At 32.0% G+C, this 23,268-nt stretch overlaps 1 protein-coding gene across 1 annotated transcript; it reads left to right on the top strand.

The window, feature by feature from the left end:
* Positions 1 to 1,096: 1,096 nt before the first annotated feature.
* On the top strand, positions 1,097 to 20,078 carry LOC114121194 (zinc finger protein 236). Its single transcript, XM_027983421.2, has 9 exons — positions 1,097 to 1,618; positions 12,206 to 12,250; positions 14,828 to 15,891; positions 17,106 to 17,399; positions 17,550 to 17,917; positions 17,987 to 18,700; positions 18,769 to 18,955; positions 19,021 to 19,304; positions 19,369 to 20,078. Exons 1-8 carry the CDS (start codon positions 1,558 to 1,560, stop codon positions 19,285 to 19,287), a joined length of 3,000 nt encoding a protein of 999 aa, XP_027839222.1. The 5' UTR covers positions 1,097 to 1,557; the 3' UTR covers positions 19,288 to 19,304; positions 19,369 to 20,078.
* The last annotated feature ends 3,190 nt before the right edge of the window (positions 20,079 to 23,268 follow it).

Raw genomic sequence — 23,268 nt, 5'->3', positions numbered from 1 at the left:
CGTAAACAAAACTAAGAGTTACATAAAACTACAGACAAGCACTACACGATTACAATAATCATAATAATAATAATAATAATAATAATGATACTCTATGAATACAACGGCGCAATAGCGTAAAACATAAACGGTCGGATTTAAATTTTAAATCATATTGTTGAAACGTAATGAAAGAACATTATTACTTGTCAGTCGATTCGAGTGTATGTGCGGACGATTAACCGGCAAAAGGTTACAGATTGTTTTTTTAAACATTAATAAGTATCCTTTATAATTATAAGTATCCATTTCACGATATTTTATACACGGGCAATAATTATAGGGGCGGTTTTGGGGCCATTGTCGGAGTTCGAGGTTTTTGTTTCTCATTAGACGATGACGTATCGTGTCATGGGCAATTTATGCGTTGTGCAGAAGAACACAAGAACATCGCAAGTACGACGCTATTTTTGCTATCCGGTCTGCGGCGGTTACGCACGGATCGACCTATTATAATATTATTGTGCCGACGATCGGTCTTAATTATTTTTCAAAATCAACTACCTTCGCAGCATTATAAATATACTTCTGTTCTGCGCGCGTTTACTGTTCGAGTACGGCGTATTCCGCGTTTTCCGAGCGCGCCCAAAGCGGTCAGTTCACCGTGCCCCCGACAACCACGGTCGAGGAGTCGATCGGTTGTCGGACTTGCACGCCTGACGGCGCTGCGGTCGCGTGGCGTGCACGAGCACGGCGGCCGCCGGCGTGTTGCCGGCTGCGCGGGGGATATCCCGGAGTGTTTCCCAACAACACCGCTCCGCGCCCGCCCGCCACGCCAGTCACGGCGATCCGGACCAACACGTGTTTATCGGGTACCGCGCACACGGCCTGACGGACGGGCGGAAACGGGCGCCACCGTTGTGCGCAAACCCCCGCCGCACCACCGGCCCGCACGGCCAGACGATCGGAACGCGGCCCCGCCACTCGCCCGCCCGTCCACGGCGATCGCCCGTTACCGCACCGACCGTCCGACGCTTTCCCTCCCCCGCCCCGCGCGCGCACGTACGTCGTCGTAGTACTGTTGTAATAGTATTAGTAGTCGTCGTCGTCGTCGTCGTCGTCGCCGCCGCCGCCGCCGTCGTCGTTATTCCCCGAGTCTCGACTCCCGTGTTCCGACGGTCTCGGCCACCAGTAGTAAACACTTGTTCAGTATGCGAGCACGCCGTTCACGTTTACGCTAGGTGCTTCCGTCGGCTGATCAGTTTTCTATATTTATCATTTTTGTTGTTCTCATTCGCTCTTCCTCCCGAAGACGCTCGTTGTTTATCTCTGTTAAAAAATTAATCGTTTTTGTTACTACTGTTTTTTTTTTTTTTCGTTTTTTTGTCGTTGATTTTGTTTTAGTTTTTTTTTTCGGTACGACACGGTTGTACCTCTGATTACTACCCATATTGACTATAATATCGTTTTGCGGTTTGATTAATGACTTCGGAATTATGGGCACAAACGGCGGTCATCGACGAGTACACTCCGCGCACACACAGTTGACGGTGATTTTTTTGGGAATCCGGGATCCGGATGTCTTTGGAATGTAAAACTATGCTGCGAAAAAGATTTCCAGGGGAAGTCCCTGTTAAATGTGAGTATTGGATTTATCTTTCTTTTTGCACGACGATTTGTTAACGTACTCTCCATAATGATATCCGCTTTTCATTGAAATAGTGCACTGGCCCGTGTGCATTAAAGCCCACTAAAATTGCTGGGCAAAAATTAAACCGTCCCGGATGCGCGCGATAAGATTCTATCGAATGAGCGCGGTGAAATCAAATATTAAATTGTCAAATTGTCGTTTTATCCGTCAGAGTGTACTAGTTATATGTAAATAGGTTCGAACATGTTTTTTTTAACGTTTCGCGCTGTATACGATACCAATAAATCGCTGTAAATACTAAAAACGCAAATCGACCATATATATTAATATGTTATATTAATTCGTTACAGCGGCTTGCGAAACCCAATATTTCGACCTTTAACCGCGTCTTTTTCTCATATATTTTATACGTTACGTTATTATCACGATCGTTGGCGGTCGTTTTTCTCTTCGCCGCGGTTTATCGCTCTACCATAACACGTATCGTCGGTTCGACAACCACAACAACAACAAACGGTATATTATTATTATTTATTGCATTCTGTGTGTATACACACACACGCACATATATATATATATATTTTCTCGTTTTCGACACGCGGTATATTGTATAGTTACCGTAGAGTAGGCACTGTACAGTACGTCTGTAGTACGCGGAGAAATGTGCGGATTCCCCCTGACCCGGTCCCGCCGTCACACCGCCTCCACCGCCGTCGCATCGCCGCGGCAGGCTGTGCGTGTGTTGTTATCCCCGGCACTGTCCGCCGCCACCTCATCGCCCTTCACTACCGTTCCCCCGGTCAAACGGGTCACGAGGAGTCCCCAGCGGAATCTTACTCACACACACATTATCCCCACGTTGCCGCTGTGCACAAAACACACTCACACACACACATGTATTTATATACATACATGTGTGCGTGCATCATTATACAGTCGTCGTCCCCCCCTTACCCCGCGTCACGGCCACGTCGTCGGCACCAAGGTTCCTTGTATTGCGTTATTGGCATATCGCGTCGTCGTCCCTCTCCCCTCGGCCAGTCGCCACACACACACACACACACACACCGGTCGACCGCCCGACCCCTCCACACACCCACATTGTCGTCGTCGTCGCCGCTACAACGCGAGCCCGTCCCCCCCTCCCACCCGTCCTAGCGGGTCCGCGCCCGCCTCGGTCGAGCGAGCGCGCGCGCGGGCGCGTACACAAACGGCCAATGTTTACAACCGGGTTCTCCCGGGCACCTGTTCTCCGCCGCGTTTACGCCGAAAGTCGTGAACAACCCGCGAGACCCAGACGACGAACGGTGCGTACCCACATATTATTATACACACCCACCCACCCACCCGCCTACCGCGCGACAGCAGCTCTCGTCCTCGGCGCGCGCGTCTCGAGTTTATTATTATAACAAAAAACAATAATAACAAAATTATAATTTTCGTATTTAAATAATTCAGGTATCGTGTGTGCGTGTGCTTGTACGTGACGTAGCTCGGCGGCGGTGGGCCGTAAACGATATTGCAACGATCGCGCGCACGCGGTATCGTATAGTAATAAATAATAATAATAATAATAATAAATGCGTGGTTGCGTATCGGAACGAGCGGATACGAGAGGAGAGGGACATTCTAACAAGTGGTTTCGGCCCGATGAGTAATAATAATAATAGCGTACGGCTCGGACGTTCTTCGAGACGATGATTTTCGGTTTCTGTTACAGTGTTACTGCTATAATACAACAATATTATACTATACGCTCTGAATTGGTAAACAGATATTACTTATCAGTTAATGCTCATTAGTTACTGATATTATTACAGCTCGTTATAGTTATTGTGCACAGGACCCACCACCTCCACCGCTGGCCAGTAGTTTCTCAAACTGAGTTTTCTCGAAATAAACACGTTTGGGCTGCAACCGCCGCACCACGGTTACTCGTCGATTTTTACCCGTACTACGCAAATTATAATATTTTAACGGGCAAACACGGAATATTATATTAATCGACAAATTATAATAATCAATAATAAAATAATACGCTATACCGCGTTATCGGAACGACGGTTTACCTCTTCAGTTTATTACTCACGCTAATTTGATATTGTAGGTAATAAGTATACGTAGAGCTTGATTCATGTTTCATGACGATTTATATATAGTGCGTGATCAACAAACAAATGATAAATACATATTATAATTCGCCGTGTTGAGAACCGAAAAGTGCATCCCATTAGCTCGTATCGATTATTTATATTCATTGTATTCCGTGCTTTATACACTCGATTCACTCGATGAGCCGTTAAAAAAAAATCGGTTCATTCAGTCTTGCGTTTTAATTTTTTTATTTTTTAGCGGACACGTTGAAATTAAATTGTTCAAAACATTCCGTAATGGGTGTTGCGGTTTCGCCTATTTTATTATAAAGATCATATTGTTATGCGCCGTTTGTTCGAAATTTACGAGGCTATTATTTTTACACGTTCTACGTTCGATTGACAATAAAACATTCGCAGGTGAGTTACAAAACGTTACAACGTTCAAATGAATTACTGTTTACTATTTTAATATTCTGCCAATTATGACGTAGTGTTGCTACCCGCGCACAATGTATTATTATTATCTCACGAATCGGAAGTTTATGTCTTGCGATCATGACGAACGTGGTGTGCATACATAACTCGTTAATGTACAAAACTATACGCACAGTAATATTTAAAATACTAATTTATGAAGTGTATATATATATATATTCATAGTATTTATAGATAATCATATTGTTTATTATTGTTTAATGTGTGTCGAGTGTCGACTGCCGAGCAAATTACACTCGCTCTTTGGTTGTAATCGAAAATGCATACGGCGTTGTACAAAGTCCTATTTATCAATACATTTTATTATTGTGCGATAACTGTTTTCGAAAAATCATCGTTCGGGTTTATTGTGATGAATAAAACCGAGGTTATCGTTTCAATTTATACAGAGTTATACATTAAATCGGCCTCTGAATTTGACTTGTAGATCTTACAACCCAGTAGGTACACACGCTACACGCACAAGTACAACACGACTACGTTTATAGTGTACGATGATGTTGTTGGGCAAAAAAAAAAAAAATTCCCTGTCCTTGATTCGGGTGTATAACATTATCACGTTTAGTAGGTATTATGAGCGTATATTGTATAATAATTTACTTATAAGTTTTTATAAGAATTGGACGTGCGGGAGGGTGTTTTCTAAAGAGGTGCGGCGACCGTGTTATTGGTGTTGCACACAGACACACGCGTACACGTACACACACAACGGGTTTACACCGGATACACGGCGGGTGGTGGGTCGGCCCGGCCCGGCTTGGAGAGAGGTAAGCGTACGGTCAACCGGTTTTCATTATCCGTGGACTGGACGGCGCCAGCCGGGCGGCACGCTGTAACAGGAGGTGTATAAACAACGAGAGATTCGTCTAGCCTCAGAATCCGTCGGTACGGCGATTGTCACCTGCGACCACCGCGCCCGCCGGCCGACCACTGTAGCCAACGGGTCAACGATACCATCGGACGCGCGTCATCGCCGCGCTTGGGTTTCCGGGGAAACGGTGATTGGTGCTCACGACACTCACCGACAGCTTTTTTCATCCTACTTCTTCTACACGTCTTATCCGCTAAATACTTATTATTGTGCGATAAAACCTATTCTTCGTCGTTTGAACTGCGCACGTGGAGCGGCTGTTGTGTATGCGATCGCCTTTCCCGCCGCTCGACAGATTATTGCATCGCTGTCTTATTGTCGTTTATTTCGTTACGTAGACCGTACTCGGGTATTATGCACGTACGTTCAACGAAACTTACATTGACGGACGCTTCCGAGTTCTTTGGAAACAAATTACGTTTATAGATCTTCGGATTATCAAACAAAATATCATCGTCAAAGAGTGTCCGGTATTTAGAGGTTTTACTTGTGTATGATAAGTTAACGTCCGTCAACTGCAGGTCACTTGCAACGTATATGATCCCCCTGTACAATTTTGTTTTATGAATTGTAATTATTGTTCTTAATAATGTGATAATACAATGGGTGGTGGTTCGATTGGAGTTCGGGTATGTGCAGCGTTGAGGAGTAATATTTTTGTAAATAACTACTTTAAAATAATTTTTTGTGTACAATAAATATAATCATGAACCACGGGCAATAGCAATACGACAATAACGCCATGTTATTGTTATTGTTATTTTGTTGTTATTATTATTATTATTGTCTGTTTGTTTTGTTATCGATCAGTAATTATATAGCCAGTAAACTGATGCATATAGATAAAAAGGTTCTTACAATTTAAAGAAATTGTATTACTCTTCGAGATTAATTTATATTTTTTACCACTTAGCGTGCCATTTTGGATTTCGGTTATGCTCTCTCACTTTAACCACGCCTATTCAATGATAATCTGAAATCAACCGTTATGCTATTCATTTCTCTCTATTACCTACCACGTTTGCGTAGCTTGTGTTGATAACTTAGTCTAATACTATGGAGTAGAGACATTACAATAACACGTATTGCATAAATTTAAAAAATGGTCAGTTATTAATAATAATCTTTCATTTTTTACACAAAATTATACGTTTATTAATGTACTAATATTACTATTTACGATTTATTAAAAATTAATGTTATATTTTCACTTAATAAAATACTAATTTATTTACTAACAAATATTTTATATTAGACAGTGTTTTATTAGCATATTATAATTTTTGGGTTGATTTTATACAATGGCTGGTTATATAAAACCTAACTTGCCTTATTATATAATTAAACATTTTAATTAAAATAACATAAGTTTAATTTTGAAAATTAGTACGTTATTCGAGTTATATTATTAATTTTTAGTGGTTTGCTTTCTGTTATGTACTATATTGAATGTATATTAGTTTTAAGAGTTAAAACCTTGTACCTACGTTGTCATTTTCGTTCTGTAGAACGATGATTTTGTTTTAGTTAATGTTAATTTATTCGAAATATTCGTTTGTTCGGTGTTTACTTCTACACGTTTTATTGTATATTATGTATAACAATTACTTTTTGCCTTTTGCTACATTTTTGTTTTATTTTTTGTGCTTAATTTTTGACGATGTTAAACTGAATCGGTAGGTACTGAATGAAATCCGAGATACTGCAACGCGTCTGTATCATCGTCCGATGATGGTTCTCTTCTTTATCATAATTCAAAGACTACACCCTCATAAATAATTAAAAATTATTCTGTTATCCAATGATCAACTCTTATTCGACCATGATTACATTTATATACCTATGTTTATAATGCACGTAGTCATGTCGACGTGTCGTTAATACCTAATGTCTGCAATATGTTTATGTGTCTATATATTATATATTGTATATACCTATATGTCTCGTACACCACACTGTATACATTATCTATTATGGCAATACGTTAGATATTATAATAATAACGATAAAGAGAGAAATAATAATGAAAGAACATTCATTTATATGTATATATATATATATTTAACTAATTAGTCGCTCTGTCGAGTACAGACTGCCCGGTCCGGTAGCCCACAGACATAGTTTTGTAATTACGCATCCATTTTACATAATATATGTTTGTTTTAAAAATCCATTTTCATTTCACAATCGTCATATTAACGTAATTGTATTAATATACGCGCACCGCGATGTGGTGTGTTAAAAAAAAAAAACGCGAAGTTCGTCGAAGGTCACCTGTTGGTGTGCCGTGCGTATTTTATAAAGCTCTTTGCTGTGTATTATTTTGTATGCGCTGCTCAGTTAAAAAAAAATAAATAAATAAATAAAACGTTAAGGTTTTTTTTTTATGCTGTATAGAAAGTAAACAGCCGATGCCGTTCCGTTGGGTGAACGTGATGGTATATTGGGAGGGGATTTGGATTGATGTTTTGCTTGTTTATTATATTATGGCATTATTGTATACATATATATATTTTCTCGCCAACTTCCAACAGGCAACCAGACTTCACTTCGTAAATCAGTTGCGCGTTTAGTCAACCTTTAACCTGTAGGTTACAAGTCCTGACTAAAATGGTTGCCTGCAGAGTATATTATACATAGGCATTAAAAGGAGAAAGTGATTCATTTTATCAATGACTATAGGTACAATAATTTTCGATGTAAAATTTAAGTGTGATGCGTTTACTCGGGGACAATCAGTATTGAATCTAGGACATCTCGCACTAATGATTTGGATATCCTACCTTCTAAATAAATTGTAATAGGTATTTAAGATATACAATTTATTTGCTTATATAGTGTATACCGTATCGGGCGTATCGTATGGTTATGATACACACTTTTCTGATTCTCATTGAATATTATGGTACTTGGCGAATGGTTGATCCTATTGGCAAGAGGTTGCATTGTCCAGTACTGTGAAAAAACATGCGTGGAGGGGGAAAGTGTCTAAATACCATTGTCCATGATAAGAGCCGCGCTCGCGCGTGCTATGGAGTGAAAATGTGGAATTGGTAAACATAATTTGTTATAACGTGTATAATGTATATATTGTGATTAAGAAAATGCTATCTTATATAATTAGATAGATATACGGTATACCTATGATGTATAATATATTTAAAATATAATTGAACGTTATAATATATATTATATATATATATATATATATATATATATATATTATATATATATATATATATATATATATATATATATGTATATTGTATATATTATATATATGTATATATAAATCATCAAGAACATTCGTTTTTTATTATAATAGTATAATAGATAAATCATACTAAATTATAATACACATGTTTTAAATATTTTTTACAGTTTTTTACGGTAGTGCTGTATAAATTTTTACTGGCTGCATACGAAATGAGTCATAAAACGAATTATGTATCAGTTAGGTTTAGTTTATATATAAAAAAAACATACCAATTGAGTCCATGCTTAAATAGTAACTGAATACCGTCAGGTAAACTTATGAAAACATTTTCCTTATTATTTTTTCTGAATTAGGTAGGACTATCTGTCACACAAAAAAAAATAGGTGTGATTAAAAATGTTTTTTATGTTAGTTTTGAAAAATTGTATAAATGTATATAATATATTATGTATAATTCATGATATTAATAAATTCCAAAAATCCCAGCCTATATGTTGTTAATAATAAAACTTATAATATTATTGGATTTTTATCTGAGGAAAGTTATAAAAATGATATAAACGATACAACGTAGTCGCCTCTGCACACGTATTCTACAAATAATTTTATATTTTATTTAAAATAAATAATCCTAGGACTCATTTAGTTTATTTAACATAACTATTATTTTTTTCTCCATTCAGGGATGGAGACTCAATTAGTATTGTTTTCATCAAACAGACCCTCCCAAGGGGTCATATCACTATACCATTTTTAAGCTTACCTTCAAAAATCCTTTTAAATTTCACAAGATTTTTACTTAACATTTTATTAATACATTATTAATATTACTCAAAATTATTGTTCCCAGAGAGACAGGGGACACATAACCTATGTAGGGCTTGTCATATTTACACTAAAATAAATAACAATACTGAATAAGAAATTATGAGGGATTAGTGCTATCTACAATTAAAAAGAAAATAACCACCAATGGATAAGGCCATTTATTAAGATAATATTTACTTTTGTAAATGGTATCAATCACATACATTTTTGATTACAAATATAAATAGCTGACAGATGTCTACGACGATGTTTAGTTTACAGCAGCTGAAGTATTTCAATTGTCAAGTAATTTATTATTAAGAATAAAATAAAATAAAATCTATAGATTTTAGTTAAAATTTGACAATAAAAATATCTATTGTACATTATATAAGTTAAAAAAAATTACCATGTGACAATAAAATATTTTATTTCTTATAAATATCTTGGGAGCTATCTCTCACCTCTAACTATCCATATTATTACGCTTATGTCTACTTTCATAATAGAGTAGAATTGGTTTTAATCAAAAAATGTCATAGTACATTTAAGACACTAAAAGAGCAATTGATTAAAATAGAGAGTTGTAGACAAACTTACGGATTGAAAACTAAAAAAATCAATTTTTATAGTTTCGTGATGATTATTATTAGAAAAATTTAAGTTTTATTTATAAATTGTGATGACCTAGCGCATAAACAGTGTGAGAAAATTATAATTGTATATCAGTTAGGCATATCAATATAGACAATTATAATTAATGATGCAGGTACATACAGTGTTAAACACGCTAGTCACTAATAACCAATAACATCTATAGTATGAAAGCGAAATCTGGTATATAGGTGCATAGGTTTCTATTTATAATACTTAAACATGATAAGTTTGAATGAAATTATACACAAGATATTCTACTTTATTATTATTAAGAACGTAACATTTCAAAAATTGATGAGTGAAAACTAAAATAATATAGTCTTCGTTTAAACGAAAACAATGTTCATTTAGTGAAGTTTGTTGTGTCTATTATTTACGGGTATAATATTTCTACCCATATTTTGATTAGTTAGTATTTGAAATTTAAATATCAATTAAAAAATGTATTATAGAATATGAAATTTGTCTAATTAATTATTTGAACGCTAACAATACTTTGGGCATGTATTAGTGAATAAATCATACTTTTTTCTAAAGCATATTACTTATATATTTATATGTACAAATAAACACACTTTAGTAATAGGCCTAAAACCACTTATTGTTTTAGTATAAAATAGTATGTACGAATTTTAATTTAAAAAAAATAAATAACTTTAACTTCTTAATCAATGGTAGAATGGTTTAGCCTTTTGAAAATGTGTTTTATTTATTTGAATGTTGATAAACACAATTTTAAGATTTCGATTATTATCATTCAATAATCATTTTTGTCTTTTGATTTTCTTCTACGTTGTGGAAAACGTGTAAACGACTAACTCTTATTATTGAATCATTCGGAATTATAATATGGAAATTACGTCGGACGTTGGTACATTTTTTAGCTGAAGTCATGTTTTAATGCTAAGATAGTTGAATAAGTATTCACGTAATGTACACCAACTGCACCGTACATAGTGCATACGTCACATCATATGTAATTGTTGTTTATGAATGGGAAATAGGAATGAAATTCGTATAAGGCGTATAAATAACATAAATAACAATAATAATCGATAATATACTAGGATCTCCATCATAATATTATAATTATTATGTTGCCATCGAAAGCGTTGGAAATTAATTGTATATATTACAATTTATAGGGTCTCGATTCAAAAGCCTAGTGAATCAGCCTTCACCCAAATACTGATGACGGTCGTGGGCGAAAAATTCCATCGACTGGCGCCCAAACTCGAAAGATCCCCGGTCGACAATCCCTCTCGCCACCTTTGAAAACTGTGACAACCTCCCCCCCGTGGTCGCCGTCTTGAGTTTAGTAGTGACGTCGCATATCTATTACTATTATCATCGTCGTCGTCGTCGTCGTCGTTATTATTTTATTATATATCGTGTTGCGGGTGCGTGTGCGTATAGGCAGTTGAGGACAGATGGCAAACCGGTTCTCGCTAATACAGTCTTACCGTTTGTATTGCTCGCACACGCCGATCCGGGAAAACAGAAACGAAAAGGATTAAAAACGTAAAATAAAAATTTTAACCTGTCGCGAGATCAGTCGGTTAGGTTACTTTTTCTTCCTGAACTACGAACGAACGAGAAAAAAAAATATCATCGTCACAACGTGATGTATTACGATTCCGCGTATATCATTACGATAGGTCTTTAACGATCATAATAAAACACGTCTTATTCGCCTGTGTCGTTTGTTATTATTATTATTATTATTATTTAATCTTGTCTTGCGCCGAACGCAACATAATATCTGTATGATCGCGCTGTGAAGTGTTAAACTCCGTCGCACACTCAATTCGAAACGTATATACACGCAATATAAGTATTTGTAATTTGATTACGATTTGTAGCGTATAACAATCGCCAGTCGAGAGTGTAAATATTTTCGTGTACACTCGCCGCAAATACCGAATGGGTTTTTATTTTCTCGGCAGTGTTTATATTTTTGTTGTTTTTGGCCGATCACCGGACCTAACCGCCCGAAAATCGAATTCGGTCGGTGGTGGTGGTGGTGGTGGTGGTGGTGTGATGCACTGCACTTGCACGTAGGCGGTGCAGCGGCGGTTGACAGCGTAATATGTATATATTGTCCGCGGCGGAGGTGAGCCCGTGGGGTATTTGAATAGTATTCTTTCTTCTCACTCGGCAACGACGCTAATATTAGCTTTTGGCTCGTCTAAGTTATGCGCTCGCTCTGCCCACGTACCCGAATGTGTACGTACGCGCGCAGCGGTGATTATTATATATTATATATATATATATATATATATATACTATATAGTATATAAACTAAATAATACTCGCTCGTACAATTCCATTGACCTCGCCAAGCTCGTCGTATACGCTACGTATTATTTCTGCACAGTCCGAATATTGTTATGATTTGTATTTATAAATTGTGTTTGCTTTTTACGTTTCAGTGGACGATACGATCAAGATGAGTCCCAGCAACAACGAGAACAAAAGTGAGTTGTAAAAGATTTATCTACAAATTGTATACGTCTTATATAATATAGTATAATACATAAATATATTTATAAATCGTATTGTACTTTTTACCTGTTAAATATGACCCTCAAGTCAGTAAGTAGTAATAACACTAATACTACCGATTAGTTTACCCAATGGTTGATTAATAAAGACCTCCAGTTGCCTATGAGCCAATATCAGGTCCACAAATTTCACTTGAAAATTCCCAAAATTATATCAATGATAAAAATGTTCAATACAACAGATATTATTGTTTTTATTATTATTCTCCATTCTCTAGGAAAAAAATTATTTTAAGTATTCTAAAAAGTGGTCGATTATCCATGATATTTTTTAATATAGTATTAAGACACGGTAGAATGGTAGCTAGTACTGAAAAATAATACTTGGTGCATATTATTTTTATGAATATTCAGTATACTAATAGACAATATATTGTATTCATTTTTTTTTGTATCTAGTTTATATTAAGGACTATAAATTAAAACTTCAATTTTAAACTGACAACACTAAGAGCATTTTACAACGGGGAACATGATAAATTACGTTGTAACGATAAGTATAGAGGAATATAGAGAAATTCAGAAACTACATATCTGTGAAGAATTAGCATTTAATAATAAGTTATGGGTACTTAAATGTTATGAGAATATAACTGTAACACAGAATACAAATCATAATATTAATTTTTACACAAAAAGTATATGTATTTCAAATAATATTAGTATTTAACATAAAATGGAATGTATTTTTGTTAGTTTCAATTTTTTAATTATATATAACGATATATATAAAATAAAACTATATAATTTACATACTTAGGTTAAATGATTATAGGTACTTTGATTTTAATAGCTCATTATTGTATTAACGTAATTACGCACATATCATGTGTAGTAACCAGTAAGCATAAGAATCAAGGGGGGATTTAAAGCTAAATTGTTATCTGCGTCTGTTTAGTCTCAATTACATCTTACATCACGTGGTAAAATTATACTGTGCATAAGTACTTAGTTCCAACCAGTAGGCTTCAAACTAATATTACAGTAAAAATTATTGATTAAATTATTGACCTATTATATTATAATTTATAACAAAACAAAAAAATATTTTTTTGTTATATTACCTATAGTCGTACAAACTTATAATTTTTATAAGACAATAATGTTACCAATATTTATCATTGGTATACCAATGATAAAACAAATTCGTTCTTAAAATATAAAAATAAGTGAATTATTAGGCTTTAGCTTTACATTTTTTATTAGATAGGTCGATAATTCCTATCATTCTAATAAGTAAATAATATATATTATTGTGCAGTGTGCACTTGACATCGTATAATTAACTATGTGTTTACTCCTAAATCTTGACGAGAAAACATGTACTTAACACATTTTTTTTTTTGGCATGTTTGCTTTAATTTTTAGATACACATTATTTTAGATACATTTAATTGATTTTATTTTTATATTTGACAATAAAAATAATTACTTTAGGAAAATAATCACTTATGCTAGGTAGGTTTATTGACTATTTGTCATTTGACATTAGATTAAATTTAATGATATAATAAATCTATTAGAAACTAGTATAGTACTATTCATACCTTCCTATAGCTGTATTATATAATTTAGTATAAATATTAAAAATATATGCTTAATTATATTATGTTAAAAAATAATTATATTAACTTTAAGTTTTTTAAATATAATATTCAACAATCCAATACGCTAACTACTAAATTAATTATCGTTTTTTTTTCTAATACAAATATCATTGTATTTGGATAATACTTTTGAAATACCTATTATTAATTTAGTAATATAAAATATAATTTACTCATTTCAAATGCTTATATAAGTTATAACATAGGTAATATTATAATAATTTGTGAATTAAGATTTTTAAATTATATTTCTCTTGGCAGAAACTGTTATTAGTGTTACTTACTATATATTTCATGTAACCATGTGTATAACAATAATTACTTATACATATTGTGAATGAGATTGATGCGTAACACTACATTTATTTAATATAAGGAGAAGGAAACGAATTTCGATAACTTCAAACCATTGCACATGAATATTGTCAGAGGGTGACTCAGTCTATAGAGTTATATTTTGAGTAGAACAAACCGGTTGAAAGTAAAATGTTTTTAAAGTCACTAGGTTTGTAAAATGTTTACAGGTTCTACTATTTATTGATGAATAATATAATTAATGACGATTTTTTTGAAATATTTAAATAATGCCTTGAAAATAGAGTTGAGTTAAATGCTCATCTCGAATTCCAATCACCTAGTGAATCGAAATATTATTATATAAATCACAATCGTAGACAAGTTATTAGGTATCTTTAGTCTTTATACTTTATAGATATTGTTGAGTTGTAACAAATTGTTAAATTGTTCATTCGATAATCGTATCTGTTGATCATTTTATAAAATCTAACCTACTAATCTATAATATGTCTAAATACGTTAATTTTTTATTGCTTTTAAAATTATTATAATGTAATTATGAATATATATATATAATTTTTTTTAGACGTAATGTGTCACTCTGACAAATCTTCGCCGTCGGCCCCTTTATCGGGTGGAAACTACTTACATAAAAAATTCAAAAAAATTGCTACGGCAGACGATTATCCTGAAGTTGCTATTCCTGCACCTGTAATATCCAGTGATGAATATTCTCTCGAGGGTGTATGGCGACATAAATGCCCATATTGTAAAACTGTATGTACCAAACCAAGTGCGCTTGCTAAACATTTACAAGTGCACTCTGATGAACGTCCTTTCCCGTGCGAAACGTGCGGATTTGCTTTTAAAACAAAGAGCAACCTATCGAAACACTGTAAGTCCCAATCTCACACAGAACGGTTGGCAAAAGAAGAACCAGAAGAGATAAAGCCAAAAATATACAAACCGAAATTTCGTACTGCCTCAATACACACAAAATCGGAAGAATTAAATGCACCAGAAGACCATTCCCCACCAGTTCCAGAGATGGTTCAAGTATTACCAAACAAACAAGAAGAAGATTCTTCTCAACCTTTGAATTTGTCCGTAGTCGATGCAGTTAAAAAATGTCAACAAAAATTGCCTCCCGTTGTTGTAAATGGTCAAACTGAGCTAAAAGGTGTATACAAGTTGCTATTGAACCAAATAATTAAATGTAATGAAAATAAAGAACAGCCTTTTTGTGAAATGTGTGGCTTAAAATTTAATAGTCAAGAAGACTTGGTCAGACATATTTGTGATCGAAGTCCAAATGGAGTTAAATATCCAGAGCCCAAGACTGTAGCCATGCCTCTTCCGTCACCAGGACCATTGTTAGGACGCACACCGTTAGTTGAGTTTCACAGACCAAAGGAACCTGATGTACAAAAACCAGTCGTTTTGCGAGTTGGTAATTTGATACAACAACAGGATATGATCGCCTTATTCCAAAGTAGTCGTGCTGTACCTTTCGTACCAGGTATTCCAGGTCCACATACTGCAATACCTCACCAACTCCGGCCTCAGTATGAACAGAAATCGAATGATCCTCCACCCCCGAAAAAACCCAAAGTAGATGACAAATTTATTGTTTCAACATCTCATCATCAGGTAATAATAGTGTATATTGATTAATTTATTGGAATATTTAAATATTTAATTATACTTGTATTATTTATTTTTTAAAAAAAGTATAAGAAAATATGTATGTTCAAAATATTATTTTATATTAATTTATTAAGGAAGTGCGATCACTGGATGGTTTCTTCCCTCACCCTATTCATGTTTTTTTTTAAAATATAATGTAGCACCTATTCTTTTTATGCCTTTGGGTATAGATTGTATATTTTCTAATAAAATTATAAAAAAAAAAAATATTAATTTATACCTCTAAAAAACTAATATGTATAAATATTTTTAAATTTGGAATTTATCCAAAGATTAGAAATGGCAGGTTAATTCTCAGGGTCATAAAACATAAAATATGATTTTAGTTAAAGAACTTATTAAGTTCTTATATTTGTTATTAATAAATTGTATATACCTTTTTAATTTAAATTAGCTTAATTTATTTACACAATTGGACTTATAAGTCATTATATGGAGTACAACTTTTACTCAATTTACAAATTATTTAAAAAAAAGTTAAATTATGATTTATTTTATCTTTTAGTGTATTTATATTAATAGGTAATTAAAAATTTTTATTTTTAAGTCTTTTTATTATCAATATTAACGTAAACGAATTGTTCAACACAATAAAAAATTAATAATTATATAAATGTTTAAATGTTCATAATTTCTTATTAATAAGATAGACATTTAATCAAAGCAAATAATTTTTACATATAATATATGTTATGAACATGGTAATAAATATTATGAACACAATAAGTTTTTAATTTCAATAACTATTGATAAACATTAAACATTTATCTTCATTTATTCTTAATTTGAAGTAATCAGTCTTTTAGTATTATTTAAAATATTATATTGTTAGCTGTTGACATTGAAGTTAATAGTGCTAGTATGGTTTTAATAACCAGTAATTGATGTAAGGTATACCTATAATTTTATATTTTGTGACCCAGTCATCATCACCTTGAGTAATGGTTCAATAATTGTTATTATGAAGTCAAACTCGTATGATATGTTATATATTATAAAAATATGTATACTAAATTACATATTGCATTTACTATTCAACAAAATGAGACCTATTTATGATAAATATTAATGATTCTATATTTTCTTAAAAAAATAAAGATATTTTATACAATTTATATTCATTTAATTATTTGAAGTAACTAATAATATTTTTTTAGATTGCAACAACTACTACAACTACTAGTAGTACAGTGGCCCAGAAATTTGTACGACCAACATCATTGGCATTCAAACCAGGAACATTCAGTACTAACCGCATGCTGCCTATGGTTAGTCCAGATACTCCAAGACCAAAAAAGAGCTACCAACAATTATATCTTAATGGCCATGCATACACTTATTTGGGTTTAAAATGTACAACAAGAGTATTTTTTTGTACGCTGACCAAATGTCAACCCACATATACAATTCTTCCGGAAGTTAATACTATATCAATGTACTCAAATTGGAAGGTATATACATATTGATGAACTATTAACTACTTCCTATTGATTAACTAATTCATTATATATGTGTAATATCAAATCATTACAGAGTTATTATTTTGTTTGATTTGTGTATATAATATTAGTTGAATGATAAATGTACATTTTACATTATAGATTTGTTCCGATATGGGAAGTAATATGCTAGGTGTTAGAGGGATGGATTTATACGACTCAAGTCAGCGTAACCACAGATACATACAGGCTGGTCAATCTCATGATTACATAGTTGCCCATTCATCTTATAAACATCAACAATCACCTGATCAAACCAGTAGAGTTGAAACTAACACTTTGGGTAAATTAAAGATCTGCCCTGGAGGTTTTGAATCCAACGAAGATTATGTATATGTCAGAGGCAGGGGAAGGGGGCGATATGTCTGTGCTGATTGTGGAATTCGTTGTAAAAAGCCTTCAATGCTCAAGAAACATATCAGAACCCATACTGACTTAAGGCCATATACTTGTACGCAATGTACTTTCAGGTAATATTTATTGAAAATGCTGTAATTACATAACATATTTTTAATAATATTTTTATTTTATTTTTATAGTTTTAAGACTAAAGGCAATTTAACAAAACATATGAAGTCAAAAGCACATTTCAAAAAAGGAGTTGAACAGGATCAAAATCCAATGTCCATGGATGACATTAAACAATTAGATTCTGAAGATATGGAAGACTACTCTGAAGATAATATGGACGAAGATGATGATATTGATGATGAAGATGATGAAGAGGAAGCAGTAGATAGACACGGATGGCGTAAAACGCAATCTGATTTTGATGCTGCACGTTCATTATTAAGACTTTCACAGGTCTGCCCATCACAAATACCTCAATCAAATCATGCAAAAGCTGGCATATTGCCTTATGATCACCGGCCTGTATCATATCCATATCAATCACCTTTAACATTGACTGAGCCTGAGGTAAAAAATAATCATCAATACCAGAAACAAATAAGTCCACCTTTACAGTCTGGAAACAGTCTCTTAGTATTATCATCTCCTGTTCCACCCACAACTGTTTTTAATAACCCAGAGACGATTCAAAAAACACCTACAGATTTGAGGCATAATGTAAATGCAATTTTGAGTAGTAGTCCAAAAGCAGCGGTTAATAAACCAATGGATCTTTCACGTTTCGGAGGCAGTAAAGAATCAGAACAAATAAATAAACCTCAAGTAATATTGCAGTCCCCCAAAAAACCTAAAGCATTATTTCGACAACCAACAACAAATGGTCCATCACAAAAATATACCAGGTATTTGTCATGTTTTACAATTCAATTGCTCAATATAACTGTTGCTAATAAATAGTTATGGTTTTTAGTATTCTAGAAGATGGGCGAAGTAAGTGTATGGTGTGTGATAAGGTATTCAATAAACCTAGTCAATTACAATTGCACATTAATATACATTATTTTGAACAACCATTCCGATGTGAAGGCTGTAAAGAATCATTCCGAACTAAACATTTGCTCCAAAAACATTTGGACTCTATCTCACATTTGAATAAAGTAAGAATTATATTTGATTCTGTTTAATATTTAATATTTAATTTTTAATTATTATTTTTCTTCAGGTGAATATGATGTCCACTCAAGGGCCCATTGTTAAAAATCCAAGACCATTTGAATGTGCTGATTGCCAAGTCGGTTTTCGAATTCATGGACATTTAGCTAAACATTTACGGTCCAAAATGCATATTCTTAAATTAGAATGTTTGGGGAAAATACCATTTGGAACATATGCTGAAATTGAACGCTTAGGGTTGAATTTAAATGATATTGATACAACTGACTGTGACAGTGCGTTAAAGAGCTTACAAGCTAGCCAAAAAGCCACATAATAAAATAATCAATTAGAGTAAGTTTCTGTTAAGTCTATTAAATAGGAATTTAATAATAATTGAACATAATGTATTTTATAGGTCAATGTTAAAAATTGGTTAAATTTTTGTGTGGACATTTTATAAAGCGCTCAACGTGAAAAAAAAGACTGATCTCTAGAGTTCGAGGGATTGAACAACTAGAAAAATGTGATAACAAGAGACATGAAACCACTCAAGAGGTATTCCAAAGGAATTACAGCCTAATCACAGACTACAAAGAAGCTGAGCGGTTACACATTTTTACCCAACCTATTAATATAAATACTAATCTATACTTATATTTATAATATTTGAAAACTGGGTATGTAATAAAGAATTTGGAAAACTATGCATAAGAAATAAGTTAATGTATTTAAGTATAAGAATATATATTATACATTTAGTAAATAGAAATGTAGTCCAATGACATTGGTCAAAATTGTATTTATTGTACTAGCAAGACAAGTGAACATGTAGCCTGTTAAATGATGTCAATTCTCATGATGATCTTCCTTAAATTTGTGTTTTGGTTTTTATTTTTTAGGGATTTGATTTTTAATACTTAACTATAGTTAATTATATGATGTATTTTTTTTTTTGTGGCTACAATATTGCTCAGTTGAATTGTGGCTATATGTATTATTTTTTGTCTACTTTTACTGAAATTTGAATATATCTATCGATAAATTGACATAATTCAAATAAATTCAGTAACTGTTGAAAAACATAAATGTTTTATGATTTTTAATAAACCATCAATCAATTTACAATTGTTTGGAAATATTTTAATGCTGGTTATATTGTGTAATTACTTGTTAATTAATCGTCTTAGGAAACCTTATAAAATGCAGTGGTATAACTATGATTTGCTATGATGTAGTTAGGTCTAAATTCAAACAACTTCTCTTAACAATCGTTTTTATTACAAACTATAAAATAAATTAAATACATTAGGACAGGGATGGCGAACCTTTCTATACCTGTGAGTCAAATAAAAAATTTGATTCTGTTTTATTTTTCTTGTGTGTCAAGTACTTTGATGACCCTTTTTTTAAACCTTAAAATGCCTAAATCCGTGGTTTGAATGATAAAAACAGACCTTGCGTGTGTCACTGTGACACGCGTGTCATAGGTTCTCCATCTCTGCAGTAGGTAGCATATCCAGGGGAGGGGCACAGGGGCCATGCCCCCCATTGGCTGTATTATATAATATATAAAACATAATATGTAAATTTATTTATTTTGGCTATGTACTGGTTTGGAGTTCAAATTTAAAAAAAAATTATTGTTTCGTTAAAAAGGTTATAAATGTTCTATGCAGACACCTATAACATTATAACCTTTATAAGCCACAACCGCGGTAGAAGTTGCTAACGCGAACTCACGGACATTGTAATGTTGGATTTGTATGCCGTTAAATTAACGTTTAAGAGTTAAAATTCAGTGTTGGTCTGGCTTATGTTTGGGCCCCCGGTACAGTAATTTACAAGGCTCTCTTATATAAAACAAAAAAAGGTTTCTTACATTTATAATATTTATAAACATATAACATAAAGGTAATAATACATTTTCCGTGTACGTACATTTAATATGAAATTAAAATTTTTATCATTGAATAATTAAATAAAATAATACTTTTTAATAATATTATAATATACCTAGTAAATAAATAATATATTAAACACTAGTATTTATAATCAATAGTTCAATGTTGGTGGGCCAAACCGACACTGTTAAACAAAACTTACTAATTAGTTATTTGTTCTTTTGTAAAATATTATACATATCATTTGTTAATATTTCATGTAAATAAATAATAACTTGGATATCCTGTTAAATCGTTATGACTAAAGTCTAAATGTATTAGGAATTGCTGATTCAAAACAGAAATTGTTTTCAATTTTTCTAACTCTAAAAAGCAGAAATTAAATAATATGAGTTCAAATGATTTAGTTCCAATTTTGGTAAGAAAATAAGTGTTCACCTTAATACTGATACATTTGTTATTATTATTTTTTTAATATTGGTAATTTGTTGTTGTTTAAACAATAGGATACAAGCTCATCAAATAATAATATAATAATGACAAACACTAATGCACATTTTTGAAAAATTAAAAATACTGTTATTTGAATGTTATACATATATTTAATTTTTTTTTTGCCTCCCCCCCTCTTGTAGAAATCCTGGCTATGCCACTGCATCTCTGCATTAGGATTTATTTAATTAAACCAAAATACATTTTAACCATTCTGTCAATAGTATATTACTTTAAGACTGCTTTACCTAAATCTTTTAATTTAATTCTATAACCCATATAATAAATAAACCAGATATAGCTTGGAACATAATTGTGTACTATTACCATAGAAATATGATTATCATTCCATTTTATTCAAAATTAAATCATTATTATGAATCAAACTAGTAAAATTTTAATAGTAATATTATTTTGTAATTTAAATAAATTATGTTATAAATAAAGGTTTATATTTTTGAAATTCTTGATTTAAAGTATGCAAAAAAAATTACAAACTCTAATATAGCAATAATAATAGAGCTAAAATTGTCATGCATTAGTAGTTTTATTTTTTATTTATTTCAAATACATTAAGTGTCAGTTATGTCCACGGTTTGAATTTTACTGAATCAAAATAAAACAATTTTAGTGTAAAAAAAAATAGACAAATGCATTCAATAAATAATTTATTACTAATCACATGTATGTTTTTAATATTAACGGACGGATTTTAAAATCTGTTAAAATGTTTCAATTTATTTGACTTAACAACTAAATGTATTGTCTACAAAATATTACAAATTCTTCCATTTTGTTTATTAATTCTAAAATGGCATTTGTAATATACATTGTTATTAAATATTTTGAGTATTCAGATATTATAAATTCAAATACAGAAAAAAATATAAAGTATTATTAAATTATTTTTCTTAGTGAAAATTAATAGTTATTTTTTCATTTATACATACATAAAAAAGTACTATGCATGTACAGCACATGAATGCCATATTAGAACGTATACAATTTTAAATTATCTTAACTGTTGTTCTATACAACACCTACAAACTATGGCACAACTGGTATAAAACTTAACTTATAAATTACAATAATTAAATACTTAATTAATATATGTATACAAAATAAAATGAGGACGGCATACATTCATATAAAACAAAATGTATAACTTAAGAGTTTTAATTAACTTTTGTTATAACTGCAGTAAAAATAAAAAAATAAAAATACTAATAACAAATTAATACTGCATTATAATTATCACAAGTAACGGCAATTTGTTTAACACACATAGTGCAACACTAAGAAAACAAAAACACTAATTTTTTTAACAGTTTTAAAAATATATAATAATTTAACATTTTATTGAATTAATTAGAAATAGGTTTATATTATATTAATATGTCATAGAGTAACAATAAATTAATAATTTTATTTCTACTAAATAATTTTGTTAAGAACCATAAACATTATTAACAATTTTTTTTAACATTTTTATTGTATTTAGATGAAAGGATGTATTATATTAGTATATTACATATTAGGTACTTAACATTTTTTACAAATATTTATTATTAATGAGTATAAAGAAAGAGAGAGCAAAAATTCTTTAAATATAATGATTGTAATGATAAAAGGCACTTCTTAAATTCATTTAGTTTAGTTCATAATATTCAATATGAATCAAGAATATAGTTTTAAAATAATTTATAGGTAATTAACATATTTTTATTTTTGTTATTAAATAAAAAAAGGATTTTGAGCCTTGATGAAAATACAGGCAAATAAATATATGTGCTTAAAACATACGTTTTAGATGAAAAAATAAATAAATACCATATTAAAAATATATTTAATATCATATATTAATAATATGATTTTCAGTCTGGATCAAATAACTATATCGAATAACTATAAAAATAAATTAA

Source organism: Aphis gossypii, chromosome 3 (assembly GCF_020184175.1).
Source record: "Aphis gossypii isolate Hap1 chromosome 3, ASM2018417v2, whole genome shotgun sequence".
Classification (NCBI taxonomy): domain Eukaryota; kingdom Metazoa; phylum Arthropoda; class Insecta; order Hemiptera; family Aphididae; genus Aphis; species Aphis gossypii.
Note: the sequence above shows the minus strand (reverse complement) of the source record. Positions and strands in the feature narration are given on the sequence as shown.

What these genes read in the sequence shown, in the direction of transcription:
- LOC114121194 (XM_027983421.2), top strand. Translation starts at nt 1,558, where the DNA reads ATGTCTTTGGAATGTAAAACTATGCTGCGAAAAAGATTTCCAGGGGAA. An exon ending in AGGGGAAGTCCCTGTTAAAT is followed by an intron (nt 1,619 to 12,205) that starts GTGAGTATTGGA and finishes TTTACGTTTCAG; the next exon opens with TGGACGATACGATCAAGATG. An exon ending in CAGCAACAACGAGAACAAAA is followed by an intron (nt 12,251 to 14,827) that starts GTGAGTTGTAAA and finishes AATTTTTTTTAG; the next exon opens with ACGTAATGTGTCACTCTGAC.